Source organism: Palaemon carinicauda, chromosome 6, assembly GCF_036898095.1.
Source record: "Palaemon carinicauda isolate YSFRI2023 chromosome 6, ASM3689809v2, whole genome shotgun sequence".
Taxonomy (NCBI): domain Eukaryota; kingdom Metazoa; phylum Arthropoda; class Malacostraca; order Decapoda; family Palaemonidae; genus Palaemon; species Palaemon carinicauda.
This window is the reverse complement of record NC_090730.1, coordinates 119,674,338-119,692,935: the sequence shown is the minus strand read 5'-3', so window position 1 is coordinate 119,692,935 and position 18,598 is coordinate 119,674,338. Positions and strand designations below refer to the sequence as shown.

General features: G+C 44.8%; 1 protein-coding gene across 4 annotated transcripts in view; it reads left to right on the top strand.

Moving 5' to 3' along the window:
* The first annotated feature begins 1,272 nt into the window (after positions 1–1,272).
* LOC137642632 (histidine protein methyltransferase 1 homolog) overlaps positions 1,273–18,598 on the top strand; it is a 232,482-nt gene continuing 215,156 nt past the window's right edge. The window contains exon 1 of one of the 4 annotated variants that reach the window (XM_068375374.1): positions 1,273–1,545. Coding sequence is in view for 1 of the 4 variants with exons in the window: in XM_068375371.1 (XP_068231472.1) it covers positions 2,153–2,234 (82 nt within the window). In the remaining 3 variants the exon portion in view is untranslated. Of the gene's footprint in view, positions 1,546–2,078; positions 2,235–18,598 lie in introns of those variants that run through there. The other 3 variants (XM_068375372.1, XM_068375371.1, XM_068375373.1) reach the window with 3 other exon arrangements.

The window sequence follows — 18,598 nt, the reverse complement described above, 5'->3', positions numbered from 1 at the left end:
TGCAGTAACCCCTTGAGTGAAGGAGAATTGTTTGGTAATTTGTGTTGTCAGGTGTATCAGGACAGAGGAGAATATGTAGAGAATAGGCCAGATTATTCAGTGTGTATGTGTAGGCAAAGGGAAAATGAACCTTAGTACTGTCTGGCCAGTCAAAAGATTCCTTAACTCTCTAACGGTAGTATCTCAGCGGGTGGCTGGTGCCCTGACCAACCTACTACTTATGGTCGGGATTATTTAGATCGTTCTAAAGTTTTCACATAAGAGAGCGAGAGGAGTAGGTACAACTTTAGAGGTGATCATTTGAAAGATACACAAGAAACGTCCACTTCATGCTCCGAGGGAGAGAATTTTTCACATGCGTGTCGTAGATGACAGGAACGATTTACCACCTGAAGTGATAAGAAGCTAATCTATAATTGCCTTTAAGAAGTCTCTTCATGGATATCTAAAACAGAGGCACCCGTGAGCATATGCTCCCTAGCTTCTTATGATTTGTCTAGGTAACATTGTAGGGAATAAGGTTCCCCTGCTGTACAGGACCGGAAAAGCAGCCCTTAAAGTAAGATGAAACTTTACATTAGTTAACAATATCCACACTCTGTTGTGGGTTCATGCAAGTATGAAATTCATCTCTTGTGTATCATTCTTTAGGTTATAAGGTGTAACAACACAATTTCTGTAGTCTATTCTTGGGCACACACAACCCGGTCCAAACCAATCAGTATTGAATTCACAATAACAGGAAAATCGAAGGGCAGTCATCATTAACGCTGCCTGCCCATAACATTGGATGAGCTTAACATTATTGACAAAAGCTAAAATTGCGGGACCAGGTAAATCGAACCACCACTAAAAACAGAATATACTATTACTACAACCTTAATGACCACTAAAACTTCAATAAAGAATGTCTAATTACACTATCAGCAAAAAAAGAAAAAAAAAGTTCTTCTGTAGGGAAAGCAGGGTAATCGTATTTTTCCCGGTTAGGAAAATAAAAACAAATTTGTCTGCTTCATAATTTTCACATTCTGCCAAATTTAATTAAGGAAATACACCTTGAAAAAAATACCTAGATCGTATTATGCGATATACAATACAATTTTTTTCATTATAAATAAACTGAGAACCACCACTAAAAATATGGCAAAGCATGAATGCAGTGGTACCAGAAAAACTGGTGAAATGTCCAACTTCTTTGGGGGAAAATATGAAAGTTTGGAATAAACCAGTATTCTGTAAAATCTGGTGAAAATATTGGTGACCAACGATTGAAATTACCTGAAGTACTTTAGATTTAATTCATTCGTTATGGGTTAATTACATTTATTTGATTAACTAAATTTTAGTACAGTACATAGCCAAGAATGCTTAAGGACCGTTAATGTCTTATTGGTAACAGCCGAGACTTGCCTAATGGAAACGAAGAACGATATGGAATTCTGTGCTTTCACATATGAAGCAATCGATTAGAACATAGGCCTATATATGAACAAGGCATCCCGAGTGCTGCCCAAGCAGTTTGGGATGGATTACATAAATATGGTAATGGTACTTGAAATCACCCCTACAGGGAACTAGCACTAAACTTATATGCACTCTCATTTCCTCTAGCCTATGCAGCAGTGGAGTGCATTTTCAGTCACTTGGGTAAAGAACAGTTACCATAATCACGTGTTAAATAAAGTGTTTGATAGCGTTGTGTGCATTCGGTTTCATTTTCTAATGGTTGGAGTGTGCTGCACTGAATTTAAAATGATTGGAAACGTGATTGAGAACAGAAGTGGCCTCCGTGGATATGTACATTATTGTAAAAGTTAATCTTTAAATGAATATAAAGTAAAACTAGTTTTTTATTTCCAGTAGAAAATAGTTAGACTGCTACAGAATCCATAATACTTTCTTCTGGTTTTATTAATTGATTATTAGCTAGTGATATTGTTTTACTAGTGTTTATTTTTTAAACTATGAAGGATTTTTTATGCTACGTAATGTGAATAAAATAGAATTCAGCATGTGAAAAGATGTCATATTTTTTTCATTTCCATTTAAACTTATATGTACTATTTGAATATGTTTGTAATGAAATTTCGATACTTCTCTGTGCCTGTCGCAGCCTGTGGTGAATTTGTCATTTCACAATGTGGCAACGATGTATGAGTGTAGCCTAATCTCTGATTGTAAGACAAACAAGAAATATTTTGAACGCCAAGCCCACGAAAATATATTTTCAGGTAATTTTCTTTCTTGCCACGATGTACTTTTGGGAAATACAAGCATGGCTATAAAAGGCACATGCTGATAGATAGATAATAGAAGTTTGTAGTATTTTGAGAATTATTTAGATTCATTTATAAATTAGATTTATAACTACACGTTATGGGATGCCCACGCTAATCTACAATGAACTCATTATAATATAGCACTTTAGGGTAAATGCCTGTCAGACAGAGTGTCTTGACATACGCTAGGTTAATGACATGGCCCAATTCTTTAAATACAATACAAACTTAGTCTAGATGTTGGCTTAGAGCCTATCCTACAGTATACAACACCAAAGACAGACTAACATAGGCTAAGCCGGTGTGAATAACTGGTAAATGTTAATACCAGCCTCAGACGGATAAACGAGATTGGTGTACGAGTTTTATTTTCCCTAGACGATTTTAATTAGGATATATCAATAAATCATTACTAGTAAATTCACTTAAACCCATAATATGAAATCCCAGGTAGCTTTTCAAGAATGATCGCCTCACCGAAAAAGGTGGAGAGGTAATGTTCTATGTTATAAATCACTTAAACCCCATAGAATTTAAGGTATTATTGTACTGTATTACAGGGCAGTGTACCCTAGGGAAAAAACATGTCCATACTAGGTAATATACAGACCACCACACTAAACACAAGAACAGGATGAAGAGCTGTATAGACAACTTGGACAAGAAGTTAATGAGTTTCATTTTCCCTAAACGATTTTAATTAGGATATATCAGTAAATCATGACGATTAAATTCATTTAAACCCATAACCATGTATTGCTTGGTAATAACGCAGTTAATCAAATCTTTGTGTTTTGTAATTGATAATTAACACCGAAATACTAGCCCATGGGGCAGGGTAGTTTGTAGTGCTACGGCCAAACGTCCTAATTTGCTTATTATCGCTCCGACTGTTATCTTGTATAGAATAAAAACGTTTGGAAATGGTCTACGGATCTTAAATATGTTGTGTAAGGGGGGGTCCGGGGGGGCACAGCCCCCCTGGGTAACGACACGGCTTTTAGCATAGGTTAGGTGGGTTTTTTAAGTTAGCTTCTCCCGTCGTACTCGTAGGTAAGGAAACTTGTGTAAGGGGGGGTCCGGGGGGCGAAGCCCCCCTGTGTAAGGATACGGCTTTTAGTATAGGTTAGGTGGGTTTTATAAGTTAGCTTCTCCCGCCAAAATCGTTTTTAGAACGATGGCCACAGTTCAGAATATTCCTGTTTTCTACGGGATCTGGCCGTCACCCTACAAAGGCTCCGGCAGATGCGTGTAGTGAAATATGTTTCTGGGAGCCTTTGTATATCAGCGGCCAGTTCCTCAAGTGTTGATTAATAATGGACATGAACTAACCTAAACTCCCCCCCCCCCCAACCTAACCTACAAGCCGTGTCCTTACCTACTTACCTAACGGGGGAGCGTTACCCTTACACTGCCATATTCTAAGTTAGACAATAATGCATACAGGTGGCCACTATCATACATACACCCCTGTTTCTGCTTGTCAGAACATGGGAGCAGTGAGATAATGTTTAATTGCGAGCAGAGCGATCTCATGGCAGAGCATAAACCATTAAAGTTAAAAAAAAATTAAAGTTGCGGGTTTTAGGTTTCCACTGAGACGATCTACATCATTCTCCTCGGTCGACCATAAGCCAGCAGGGACTATCACTAGTCCCCTCCATGCGCCACCCTGGGGAGTACCCCCCAGTAGAAGGTCTCACGGTATTCGCGTCCTTGGCGGGGACCGAACTCGGGACCCCTAAAACAGAAGCCCGCGACGCTACCAACCTAGCTATCAATTGATTATGGAGGTATTTGTAGTATAACGACAATTCCATAGAAAAGGGGATGAACTCTCATTTTCTATAAGTCCGGAAGTCCTGGCAATCAAAAACTCCATTGTTTTGACGATATTTCATTAGTATTACTTGATAGTCAATCTACCATAGAATTATGGCTCTCTGCCAAAAATCATTATCAAAAACATTGGAAGAGGCTATTTAGCCGGTCCCGGTAAAATAGACAAATCTACTTTTAAGCTTATTTTGCCGGTCTCAGTAAAATAGTCAAACCTGCTTGTAAGCTTATTTTGCCAGTAAATATTATAAATAATGACAATAAAACTAAAAAATTACAAAACATTTAAAACAAATTTATATATAGAATTTTAAAGACAATTTTGAATCTTGTTCACTACAAATTAAAAATAAATCATTAAAACGATTATTCTAATCAATTATTAAAATAAATACAGCTGTCTTAGAATTTTTAGGCATAACAGTCTCTGCAAATCCAAAACTTTCCTTTCGGGAGCATTCTTTTACCAATACACTTAAGGTGCACCCACTGAAGACAACAGTCACAGACCCCAGAATCCATCTTGCTCAAATCCTGACTACAGAGCTCACACGTCCACAGTGCTGACAATCTTGAGGCTTCATAAACATGCTCCACAGCTTTCCAACTGTCTGAATCAAAATATTGGGAGATTTCGTGGATTGAAGCATTTTCATCCAGACATGCTGTTGGAATTGAAGAAGGGTTTTGTTCTACCGCATTTTCAGAGAGAACCTCTCCACGCATGGCACGGATGGCATTTTTATCACTTACAAAGTAGCCAAGTACCTGTAGATCCCTGTCATTAGATGATTTTTTGATGAATGGAGTTGGCTTATCAAGTCTTGACATTTTCTTTGGAAGTCCCAGAACATTATTGTTTGACCCTTTGGGTCTACCCCTTTTCTTGGCTTTTGGAGGCAAAGTGACATTGTCTAATTTAGGATTAGCAGGTTCTGGAACTGCACTGTTCTCAGTAAAAGTGGGTGGTTCTGTTTCACCCTCGGCTGCAGATAATTCTGTACCTGTAGGTATTAAGTCAGAATTCTGAATTTTTAAATATAAAACTTACCCGCTGGTTATATAAGAATGGCAGGAAATTCAAAATCTCGCGCGGCTTATCGCAGATATGCCAGGTGTACACTAGTGCCCTCGTGGTACTACAGGTAGAACTATACCAAACCACTTCGGATTTTTTCTGCCGCCATAGCTGGCTGTACTAGTGTATTTGAAATTCTCTCTCGTTTTCTTACTCTCTTTGGATGTTATTTGGTAATGTACTATCGTTTTATGAGTTTGGGCTTTCGCTTATTTGTTTTATTTGATCTGTCAGTATCGTTACAATATTACAATATTTTGTAGCGATTTTTATGAATAGTACATTCTTCTTACTTCTCAAGTTTTTAAGTTGTACTATATAAAAGGAACATTTTAATTGGCAATTAATTGGTCCTTTCACTTTTTTTTTTAGTCAGAGATTAAAGGAAGTTAAAGTTCAGTTAATGTTTATTCGATGCAGTATTCTTTACAATCGATGTAGCGCACGATTCTATGTATCGTTGTTTCCTTCGTGGTTTTTGGAATACAGTACTAAAATTGTTCGTATATTAAGTGTAAATGTTCCAATGAATACTAGTGATGATTCGTCTTTTATTGGAATCCCTTAATTTAAGGGTTTATTTTAATTTATAAATATATCTATTAAGGTAATATTTAATATTTGGTTGCATTTATATGGGATTCAGTGACTTTTCATTCCCATTCAAACAATTGACAGAATTGTAAGTCTCTCTCTAAGAGTTCATTTCGTTTGAGAGAACGTATACAGTACTTTGGTTTTCAGATAATTGTGAAACTATCTTTTTACCAAAGAGTATAATGCCAATTCGTTCCGTAACTGACATACAAACCACGCTATTTAATAGGGGTTATTACTTTCGGCGTAGCTGAAATGACGCGCCATTAAAATTTTAACGAGGGTATACTACCCCACCGCTAGTTAGCGGGGGTAGGGGGGTAGCCTGCTACCCCTCCCCCCCTCACACACACCTGTGCTCGAACTCACTTTACTTTTGGCTCGGAGCGAGAACGGTTGTTCTTCTCTCTCTCCTTGCCTATTTTGGACTGCCATTAATTTTTGTCTTTTTACTTACTTTTTCCTATACTTGCAATATATATAAACATTCTTTATGTTTATGTATATATTTGTGTATAGAAATGTAGTAAGTTTTCTTTTCAGTGTTTGTGCTGTGTGTGTGATGTACGACAACGACACTTGCGTAGCAAGGCCACCACAGTTCCACTTCGTGGGGAACGACTTCTCCCTCTCTGGTCCATCGGTCTTCCCGTCGGCATATCCGTTCACTCGGCCTCCGCAGGGAAATCTTCATCGCCTGGACCCTCTTCATTCATCTATTATCTTCGCTTTTCCTCTTTTCCTACGGGAAACTTGTATTCTCAGCGAAGGGAATGTGGCCTTTTTTTAGATTGACTACGGTCTTTCTCTACTCAAGGTCGTTCACCTTTACTACTACTATGTACTATTACGGTAGCTCCTTTCCCGTTATGGGTTAGGTTGCTATTCCGTTTGTTTGTCTCAATTATTTTTAGTGAAATCTAATTGCATTTTAACTTTAAAGCTTTCCGTGGGAACACTTCTCTTTGGGGGTTCAGTGGTTCTCACTATTATATTCTTAGATGATTTAGATAATTATAATTCTGTTTTTATTAGTTACTCCGCCCCCCCCCTTCTCCCGTGGATGTCATCTGGGGAAGGTGGGCGCATACTTAATTCTTATTTTATGTTTTCCCTTGGGGTTCCTCTTCGGAGTTCCTCCATAGGGAATTTCTGTTAAAATAATTATTTAATTTTATTTTCCCAGTTAACTATGCAGTTTTTCTTCGTTCAACTAAAGAGTGCCAATGAAGCAGAGCTGTCCTGTTCATGCCTGGGGATTCTGCTGTCGCTGCCGTCCCTTAGAGGACGTCGTCATGGGCGTTATCCCTTCTCTTAGAAGTACTCCCGTGACAACATGCCAGCACTTCAGATCATCTTAGAATGCTAATGGAGGTTTGCCTCCAGGGGTTGGACAACTTCCCTTCCGAGGGAGGTTTCCTCCCCAGGTGTGAGGATTTCTCCATTCAGAGGGAGAACTTCCCTTACCTTAATAAATTCATCGCCTTCGACTACTGTTGCTGCCCTGCGGCCAGACTTTTCTCCCCCCTTGATGAGTTTCTCTTCCTTCAGGGGTGGAGCACAGTCTTGGCAAGTCTCTTCTACGAAGTGTTCACCTCTCTCGTTCGCGATAAAGGCCACTCATAGAGACTTCTCGTAGAATCGCTACTGCTAAGGTCAGCTTGCTGATCCACCAGCCCTAAGGGGCGTCACCACGAGTGTCTTCAGGTCTCTTCTACGAAGTGTTACCTCTCGTTCGCGAGAGAGACCACTCATAGATACTCCTCTTCGGAGGATCGCTACTGATAAGGTCAGCTTGCTGATCCAACGGCCCTAAGGGGCGTCATTACGAGTGTTCAAGTCTCTTCTACGAAGGGCACCTCTCACATCTCTCGTTTGCGGGAGAGGTCTCTCATAGAGACTCCGCCTCGGAGGATCAAGCAGAACTTCCAGTGACCTCTACCTTGTGCTATAACGTGGTCCTTTGGACTTCGGTCCTGGACTCTAACACGGACCTTTTATGGTCCCATCGGTGGATGCTGGCCCTTCCAAAGGGCACATCCCAGTTCCTGATCATCCTGCCAGCTGACCTACCGATCTACCAGCGCAACCTTGCGCTGCAACGAAGGACTTCGGTCCTCGACTCTAAAGCAGACCTGCTTACGGTCCTCATCGGGGGATGCCCGCCCGTTTTTAAAGGACACATCCCAGTTCCTGTTGTCTGGCCAGCTGACCCTTCAACCTACTAGCCCGTGAAGCGCGCTCGCCAATCTTCATACGCGCGCAAGCGCCGACGATGATCTTACGCGTGCAAGCGCCGACGCTCTTCTTACGCGTGCAAGCGCCGACGATCGTCCGCGCGCGCTCGCCGATCTTCTTACGCGCGCAAGCGCCGACGATCTTCTTACGCGCGTAAGCGCCGACGATCTTTTCCGTGTGCGGGTACCGATGGTCTCCCGCACGCGCGCGCCGATAGTCTTTCGTGCGCGCTCGCCAATAGTCTTGCGCGCTCGCCCGCGCTGATGGTCTTTCGCGCAATCGCCAACAAACTCGTACGCGTGCCAATATTCTGGTACGCGAGTACGCGCCGACGATCCTTTATTTTCGCCCGCACGGGCTCTTCATTCTGATCCTGCACGCAATATGATTCCTGCGCGCACTATGAAGTCTCGCGAGCGCTCCAGCAGTCTCCTGCGCGCGATCCCCGGGTATTCCACATCGCGCGAGAGCCAGCGCAATCGCCAATACCCTCTCATGTGCGAGGCTGCAGGACAACGCGCGGTAAGGGCGCCATCACCGCATTTTCCCCCCCGCAAGCGCAGAACAGCGCGCTTGCCGGTAGGGGGGAAGGTTCCAGAAAGGTCCAGGATATTTCTTCCTTATCTTCTTTCTTCTTACAGACGACTCCCCCTCCAGAGGGAGTGTCTGACAGCGCAGCCGTCAGCCGGCAGCCCTGGTTTGGGGCTCTTAATCAGTCCGGTAGCACAGGCTTTCAAGCCTGTTCTCTCTGAGTTGGGCCACAAATCCTTGGCTGCATCTACTCCCCTGAAGAGGAAAAGAGGAGTTTCGGACGCGGTATCTTCTCCAAGGACGAAGCTGTCTCCTCGTAAGTCTTCGAGGCAGGCACCCTCCCCCCTCAGACTTTTCTCCCTCCCCTTCGGACGAGGATTTCCCATCCTCAGGAGAGTCACGTGAGGTGAGACGTTGCCCCATCACACCATTGAGGGAAACCCCACCTCGCGCGGTAAAGTCTTCTCGAATAAGGGTGAAGTAGAGCCTGCCTCCGTCGTTGTTGGAGTCCTGCATCCCTCCCAGGAGGGAGTCGAAGGACTCCAAGACAATACCGGGAGGCCCCTAGCACCGAAATCTACAGGCTCAGACATTCTTCCGTTATGGGAACGAACCTGTTTGAGCCTAAGGACGTGGAGAAGGCTGCTGGGAGGTGGAGGAAGTCACCAAGACTCCCTCCTACATAGGGCTGTGACATTCAAGCCCTTTGAACCTCCAGCAGCCATGTCCCACCAAGACCACGAAACCGACAACGGCAGCGAAGACAGTGGTGTCTAAGCCCTTTCCTGTCAAGGACAAGAAAGGCAAGAAGTCCTCCAGGGGAGGGAAGAATCCCAGAGGGAGCAGCCGACGCCGCAAACGCTAGGATTGGCAGTCCCCCTGCATGTCCGCCAGTGGGGGGATGCCTACAAGGTTGCGCAGACAGATGGCAGCACCTCGGGGCCGATTCCTGGACGATTTCCGTAATCAGTCAGGGATATCGCGTCCCGTTCACAACATCTCTACCTCCCCTGAGGACGAATCCGGTGTCATTTAGCTCCCTTGCCATGGGATCAGCATGGGGGCGGGCCCTTAGGGCAGAGGTCCAGATTAAAGCAAACTCCGTTCAGCATGGAGACCGCAAACACGGTCAGACTTGCAGTGAAACTGCAAGACTTCATGTTTGTACTGGATCTGAAGGACGCGTACTTCCAGATTCCAGTCCATCCGTCTTCAAGGAAGTACTTAGGATTCAGCCTAGACCACAAGGGGTACCAGTTCCAGGTGCTGTGTTTCGGTCTCTCCACAGCACCACAGGGTTTCACCAGAAGTGTTCACCCTAATATCATCGTGGGCACACAGGATCGGCATCCGTCTCCTCCATTATCTGGATGACTGGCTGATCCTAGCAGACTCGGAGTCATCCCTTCTTCGACACCGAGACAAACTTCTATGACTTTGCCAGGATCTGGGGATCATGGTAAATCTCGAGAAGTCCTCTCTGCTTCCCACTCAAAGACTGGTTTACCTAGGCATGATTATAGACACCAATCTCCACAAAGCCTTCCCATCAGACGACAGGATAGCAAGGCTGAGAGGGGTCGCAAGCCCTTTCCTCAGATGAGAAGAGCTTCCAACCCAATCGTGGTTACGTCTCCTTGGTCACCTTTCATCCTTGGCTCGTCTAGTTCCCAACGATCGCCTCAGGATGAGATCTCTCCAGTGGCGACTCAAGTCCCGGTGGAATCAAGGTTGCGATTCCCCGGACGTCATGATCCCTATGGGTCCTGCGGAACTGACGGACCGCCAGTGGTGGGTGGCAGACGAGAACCTACGAAGAGGAGTGGATCTTCTCGTCCCTCCGCCGGATTTAATGCTGTTTTCGGACGCCTCAAAGAAAGGGGGGGGGGGGGGGGCGCACGTTCTGTACCACAGGACCTCAGGCCTGTGGTCAGAATCAGGAAAGTGCCTCCATATAAATCGTCTAGAGATGAAGGCCGGTTTGTTGGCCCTTCAGCAGTTCCACCAATACCTGGCAGGTCACTCTGTGGTGGTGATAAGCGACAACACCACAGTAGTGGCTTACATCAACAAGCAAGGAGGTACCTTTTCGAAGCAGCTATCCCATCTTGCAGTAGAGATACTGAGATGGGCCGAAGTCCGCTCGATTCTACTATCGGTGCGTTTCATTCCAGACAAGAGGAATGTGCTCACCGACAATCTGAGCAGAGCGTCTCAGATAGTGAGTATCAAGTGGTCTTTGTGTCATCTAGTAGCCAACAAAGTCCTGACTTTGTGGGGTTCCCCGACTGTGGATCTGTTCGCGACAGCGCTAATCTTCAAGATTCCACTGTACTTCCCCCCAGTCCCGGATCCCAAGGCGCTCTGGCAAGATGCCTCCCAACAACGGTGGGACAACATCAACGTGTACACCTTTCCCCTGTTCTGTCTGATGAGGAGGGTGCTCAACAAGACCAGAATATCGGTCAATTTTTCAATGACCCTCATAGCTCCGCTATGGCATCACGCGGAATGGTTTCCGGACCTTCTGCAACTCCTAACGGAACTTCCGAGAGAATTCCTTCCGCGACACGATCTACTCAGACAACCACATGCCAGCATCTTCCACAAAGCCGTAGCTTCGCTACGACTTCACGCCTGGTGACTATCCAGCATCTCGCTGAGAGAGGATTTTTCGCAGGATATCTGGACATCTGCGAAAATTATCCACCTCTGTCTACCAGGCAAAGTGGAAAGTCTTCTGTGGTTGGTGTCGTGGAAGCAATAGCGGAGTTCCTCGTGTATTTGTGGGAAGAAAATGCGCCTTTCAGTCTCGGGGGTGAAAGGCTATCGCTCAGCCTAAAGTCTAGCTTTCAGGCTCAAAGAAATGATCTTTTCTTCCTCGCTGGAACTTTCCCTACTCATACGAGGTTATGAACTTACCTGCCCTCAGTCGGATGTGAGACCTCCTCCATGGAACGTGGTTCAAGTTCTCAGGTCTTAAGAGACCTCACTATGAACCATTACGCCAGGCTTCAGTTCTCCGCCTAACTTGGAAGACGGTGTTCTTACTAGCTTTGGCTTCGGCCAAGCGAGTCAATGAACTTCATGGTCTCTCATATGACATCACCCATGCAAGGGTAGGGGGGGGGAGGTAATGTTCAAATTCGTCCCTGAGTTTGGTGCTAAGACTCAAAATCAGGGGGTGCCGGGCGCTCGGTTCGACTCCTTCCGGATTCGAGTCTCCGTTCTGTAACAGAGGTCCCAGACCTTCTCCTACTGTGCCGAGTAAGGAGTCTGAGGCTATATCTCAGAGGAACGGCTGCAGTCCGTCCCCTGGTGCAAGCATTGTTAGCACTGGGAGGATTAAGAGAAGGGTCACCAAGAACACCATCTCGGCATGGATTCGTAGGGTGATCCATCTGTCCCTGAATCCAGACCCTCCTCCTTCACATCGTCCTAGAGCACATGATGTTAGGGGCTTAGTTACGTCCCTGGCCTTCAAGAGAAATTTCTCAGTGATGCAGGTCCTTCAAGCTTGGGTGTGGAAACGTCAGACGACCTTCACAGCCCGCTACCTGCACGATGTGACACACAGAAGGCTCGATACGTTTTCTATCAGCCCTGTGGTGGCTGCACAACAGCTGGTTGAAATCTTCAGGCTCCTTAGTGGATAAGTAGCAGAAGGTTGAGGGCATTGTTACCCGGTCTTAGTCTGCATGAATGAAAAGATTTGTCTGGCCCTTACTCTTTTCTTCATCCTCCCCTCTCTTGGGGAAAGCAGCATCCTGGGTTCTCTGCAGAGCTGACCTCAAACCACTGCAGGTAAACCATGTTTCCTTGTGTTCCAAGTATTAAGATAATACTGTCACGTCCCCATACCCTGACGAGGTGGTATTAGGAGAGTCTTAGCCTAAAGTTTCCTTCTAAGGGACTACAGGTCAACTTCCTAGGACGAGTCACACTTTATTTTACCTTCACACACAGCTTACGTAGGCTGCAGTCCTTGCGTAGCAAGGTTCTAGCGAGGTGCAGGGACTCCTTATTGCTGAGTGCGAACACGCTCAAATATTGAGTCCCCCGGGCAAAGCCAAAAGCCAGTACTGGCAGGGACTTTCCACCCTTCCTAATGGGTGAGTCACCCCTATTAAATAGCGTGGTTTGTATGTCAGTTACGGAACAAATGACAAATTCGTAGGTAATTTGTATTTTTCCTAACTATACAAACCTTAGCTATTTAATCAAACTTGCCCGCCAGCCCTATCCCCCTTGAAGTCCTACCTCCAAGCAAAGTGAGCTCAAGCACAGGTGTGTGTGAGGGGGGGGGGTTGCAGGCTACCCCCCCTACCCCCCGCTAACTAGCAGTGGGGTAGTAAACCCTCGTTAAAATTTTAATGGCTCGTCATTTCAGCTACACCGAAAGCAATAACCCCTATTAAATATTTAAGGTTTGTATAGTTAGGAAAAATACAAATTACCTATGAATTTGTCATTTTCTAGTGCTAAATTATGCAGTGAATTTTATTCAGTGGAGAGTGCTTCTATTCGGACCTGTCGTGATCCTAGCCTTAGACCTCTGTCAAGCTCCCGGACCCACGGGAGAAGTTACGTCGAACGGCGAAAGGAATCGAGAGGGTAGCCAGGCGTTACAGTCTTTTAAGACCCGAATAGAAGTCCTCTCGAGCGTTTTCTGTCGATCCTCAGAACGCTCACCTTCGCTATAGATGAAGCGAGATATTAGTGTTTTCAAACATTATACGCGCGCTTCAGGCGCTAAGCTGAAAACCAAATTAGATTCGTTCTGCGTATTAACTTTTCATGTGGTGCGGACTTAGTGCCGCTGCCTCCACCTGATTGGTGTCGTCTCCCGACAGTGGCAAGCTCTATGGATCGACGAAGATAATGCTGAATACATTTCGCCTAAGGTTGATTCTGATCTTTGCGGTTAGGCGTGAAACAGCAATTATTTTCGTTTTATGCAGTCTTATCAGCCTGCCGTTGACAGTGCGGTTGTTGCACAGGCGACGTATCTTTAACGGTGATGACTCGTTGTGGCACAGGCGGCCTACCAGCCGCAATGTTCAACGGTGGGAGGAAGTGGATGCATCACTTCGATTACCTGCTCAACGCAAACCGACCGTTCATAGCGCCTAGTATCAGTCTATTCAGGCTCGCCGACGTTCGCCAGGCAGTAGAGCATGCTACCAAACGACATGACAGACAGCAGAGCCGGCGAAGCGTCAGCGGAACGGTGCGGCAACGGAAGCGGAGCGTTAATGGAACGGAGCGTCAGTGTGGACACTTCAGCGCCAGTATAGGCGCTTCAGCGTCAGTGTGGACACTTCAGCGTCAGTGTGGACACTTCAGCGTCAGTGTGGACGCTCCAGTGTCAGTGTGGACACTTCAGCATCTGTGTGGACGCTTCAGCGCCAGTGTGGAAGCTTAAGCGTCAGTGTGGACGCTTCGTTACCTATGACAATAGACTTTGATGTCTACCTAAAAATGATCGTCTAGCGTTGGGTTATTCTTGCTCCAGGCGCTATATTAAGAAATAAATCTTAACTAGAAAGGTATATTCTAGGACCAAGGCCTATATTAAGAAATAAATCTTAACTACAAAGGTATTATATTCTAGGACCAAGGCCTGCTGGGCTAACTCTTGGTTGAGAGAACTAGAATTAAAACCTCTAAGCATTGAGTTCTGAATTCAGAATCCTAAGGAGTGGATTCCTAAGAATCAAGACTTCTCTTCCTAGGATAGAGTATTGTAGGAGGAAGGGAATAACTTTTAGAAACTCATGAGAATTTTTCTGAAGAGTTTCCCTTTTATTTTATACCTGCTACTCCTCGTTTTGTCTTCAGAGTTTTCGCTAGTTGAGTTGATGATGTCTCTATTCATTTTATTTTTATTACTAGCCAAGCTACAACCCCAGTTGAGAAAGCAAGATGGTTTAACTCAAGGGGCTCCTATAGGGAAAGATGCCTCAGTAAATTAAGAAAATAAATAAATAGATAAATTAACATTAAATCTTTCTCAGAGAAATAGCGAACCTTACTGTAGAGGTTGATGCAGCTCCGGCAGCTGCAACTGCAGGAAGTGCATTAAGGCCTTTATGAGAATAGAGTGTAAGAGTATATCTCCCACCACAGGCAGACCTTTTATGATTTAATGTATTATGTTTTAAAACGCTCTTGTTTAGTGACTCGTAAACACAGCACAGTGCACTGGAGGAGGTGTTTGTTCGTGTTCGTCTTACTCCTAGCCTTACACCTCTTCCTTACGTTCAAACCCCAGGGAGAAGGAAGGTCAGTAGGCTAAGGTACATTGCGGACCTTGTGCGTTAAACGTATGTTCCGCCGAGCGATCCTATTGATGCAGTCCAAGACGTTCCCTCTCCGCTTTTGAATGATGAAGTAAAGCTCTTTTCTTCGCCTACGATTGTCGAACTATGACGTCACAACCATGTGACATAGTATCTTGAAAAGAGCGAAGTTGGAATGTCTTGAAGCGATCAGTTCGTCATCGCTATGGTATCATGGATCTTGTAACTTTTTTCTGCGTAATAGGAGGCAGTTCCCTGACGAGGATGACGTTCTACGTTCTCCCTGTCTACTTGACTAGGAAGTTACTCATCATGTATGCACGCGAACAGAACTTACCCTCGCAGCAAGTGTGTTGCGATGCTTTAACGGGAAGCAATCGAGTGTTTTTACTTCCACGAGAGAAGGGAAGTCAGACAATTCTCATATAATCCTGGCTCTTCCTCTGGAATCTGAAGCACATTCAGGGAAGAAAAAGTTTGTTCTCGTCGAAGGACGCAAAACCTAGACTTGGTAGTTACCAATCAATACGTCCAAGACCTTTCAGGAGTCATATGTTTTCTAGTAACTTATCCCGCAGTAACTGATGTTCGCCGGAAGTTTTTTCTGTTGGAAAAAGGCGACGTGTCAGCACCAAAATCGGGTAAGACACATAACTCTTTGAGAGAGAAGGTGCTCAGCTTGCTTCTGTTCACACTTCTTCTCCTTCCCCAGTTTGGGGAAATGTCTAGTACTTTCTTCTGGGGTTTAGCGACTACTGTTGACGGTATCTCACAACATTGGATACGTTCAGGTCGCGCACAAGGCGCGCTGGAAATGTCATAAGGACTCTCCCAGGTTGCTCACGGGACTGCGGTTGATGATCTCTCATAGCCTTCGCTCACGCGTGAGTTGGCACACACGCTGCCCCGCGAGTGTAGGTTTGGTCTTAGCTAAAAGAGGTCAATTTCATCTCTTTTTAGTGTTTACGATTCTCGGGGGGGGAATTTTTTTTTCTCCTAAAAGAGTAAGGACTACCATAGACCGTTCTCCGATGCTCAGCAACGCTTCCTTACAGAGATATGCTCGTGTTACGGGAAGCGTTAGAACAGACGCTTGTAGCAGTGCAGACGCACACGCAGTCACAGACGCAGACGCCAGTCTGGTCATATGTTGGACGCCGACAGTCAAAGTTGATCCTTTCAACAAGTTGTCCCATCTTCGCGGTCTGCGGCACATGCGACTACCACTCATGCGGACGCATGCTACACGCGGGCAACTCTCGGCAAACAGGTCAATCTGAAATCCTAAGCAATCTAGACGCATGTGCCAGCCTGGACATATACTGGATAAGGTCAGTCAGGTTTTTTCTGCGTCATGATAGACTAACAGTTGCTCCTTTGCGCCACTGACTGGACACGATGCTGTTGCCTCCTTGCAGCACGCTGTAGATTTACAACAGGCGAGACGCACACAGAGCGCTGTATCCACTCGACAAGGTGAACGCATACAGCACGCTGGCACCTGACGGGAATGCAAGCACATGCGACATTATAGTCGCATACTAGATGCATACAGTCAAGTCTTTTGCTCACAGCAGTATGGACAGACTGTTGGCTCTCCTTCGCGTCTCTCTGGCCTCGCAGCTAACGCTTCCTCACGTCAAGCTTTGGCTTCAAGTGTGTTGAACATTTGTTGGTACACATGATCAGGTCTTGACTTCACAGCATGAGGATCACGTTGTTGATGCTTCTTTTCAGCAAGCCTAGCTTCAATATCAGTTTCTTGGGACTGATCTGGATGCATTTTGGGAGGAGGTCTAGATCTTGACTCACTCTCTCATGACATGTTGAGCATATACAGCAGGCTGGAACCATACTGGACTCATGCTGGGACCATGCTGGAAGCATGTCATCAGTCCGTTTTCCTGTGTCAGGATCACGAACGCTTTATTTTAAACCATCAAGTTTTAGGTCTGGCTGCCTCTAGTATTTTGGAAAACCCCTAAGATCTAGAGGGTTGTTCGAAGGAGACAGCTGAGGCTATCGCTTGTACAAAGGACCTTTGCCTCAAGGTTTTGCAACCCAAATAGGATGTTTTATGGAGTGGTGTAGAGCTAAAGCCAGCTCTTCATTTGGTAACTCTAAGGCAAGTGGCCTATTTCTTCTTAGACCTTAGAAGAAAACACATTTTTCCTCCTCGACCATCAAAGGGTACAGGAGTATGCGAGAAGCTGTCTTCAGACGCAGAAGATTGGATCTATCAAGTAAAGACCTAATAGATCTTCTCAGATCATTTGAGATGACTTGGAAGTGTCAGCAATATTCGCCAGCCAGAAATTTAGGGGTCGTTTCTGGAATTTCGTGGTACAGTAGTGACAGATCCGACCCTTTTCACTTGGTTTCTTTTTTAAGGCCTAACTTTGGAGACTCTCTGAGTAAGTCTACCATAGTTAAGAGTCAGTGAAGTTCACTCTTTTAGCAAGAACGTGGACTTCACAATGGTTAAGCCATAGGCGCCTTGCAACCTGGATTCTTGGTCATTAACAAACGTCCTTCTCATCCATGGCCTAAATCTTTCGGGATCACTATCCTCTCGAATTTGGTTTGTGAAGGGCTGAGAAGAGTTTTTTGCCCGGTTAAAACGATGAAGTTTTATCAGGACAGTACCAAAGAAGTTAAGAGTTATTCATGACTCTTTGGTACACGGTCAAGAAGCCTGCGCTATCTATGTCTAAAACGCTCTATCATTTCGTATAGACTTTAATTACAAAGGTTCTTTCACACTGTTGTGTGACGGATCATAAGATGTCGAAAGAGTAAAGACTCATGAAGTTAGAGCTGTAGGAGCTTCTGTAACTTTTAAACTAAACTGTTCTCTGCAAAGCATCGGGTATACAGCCTTGTGAAGGGGTAATCCTGTATTCGCCTTGCATTGCTTATACCGTATCCAGTCTCTTTATGAGGACGTCTACGTTTTGGGATCACTCGTAACAACGAGTGCAGTAGTAGGTGAAACATCCACCACTACATTTCCCTAAATTCCTAGTACCCCTGTTCTTCTCTTGGAACTGTTATATATGTTTTTTATGATTGTACGTTAAGATTGGTTGGCAATCTTCCGCAATATTTGATCTAGTCAGGTGGTCATTTTGTTCCTAGAGCAAGGGTATTAGTTGAGGTCCTCTCATGTTATAGGTTATTGAACCGTTTAACAGCTCCTAGAGATCATCAGCCCCCTGGGTGGACCGCTGGATCTTCTAAGGATAGCAGACAAAATGAGGCAGAGCATTGCTGTCAGCTTCCTTATCAGGTGAGAACCTCTTACATTGTTTATGTAACTCTTAAGTGAATTTCCAATTATGTAGCTGTCTCTGACCCGCCACCAAGGGTGTCAATCAGCCATTCTTATATAACCAGCAGGTAAGTTTTATATTTAAAAATGATATTTGTTCCTACACTAAATACAAACCCTCATTCTTTACTATAGGAAATATTCTAGCGCGAGCTGGAAAATACGGAAGAAAAACCTTAACAAGGTCATTAACGACCGGACAGGTAATTACCCACCTGACAGTGGTGGGGGACCACCGGTCGGTAGCTGCTGTTTACCTTCAATCGAATTCTAGCCGTCGCATTGGTAACACCACTGCTCCTGCTTTATTTGCTGGCAGACTGGCCTTTCTTTTTTTTTTTTGAGTTTTGATTAATCCTTTTTCTTTTTCTTTGTAGATGATGTCCTCTATTTTGAGGAA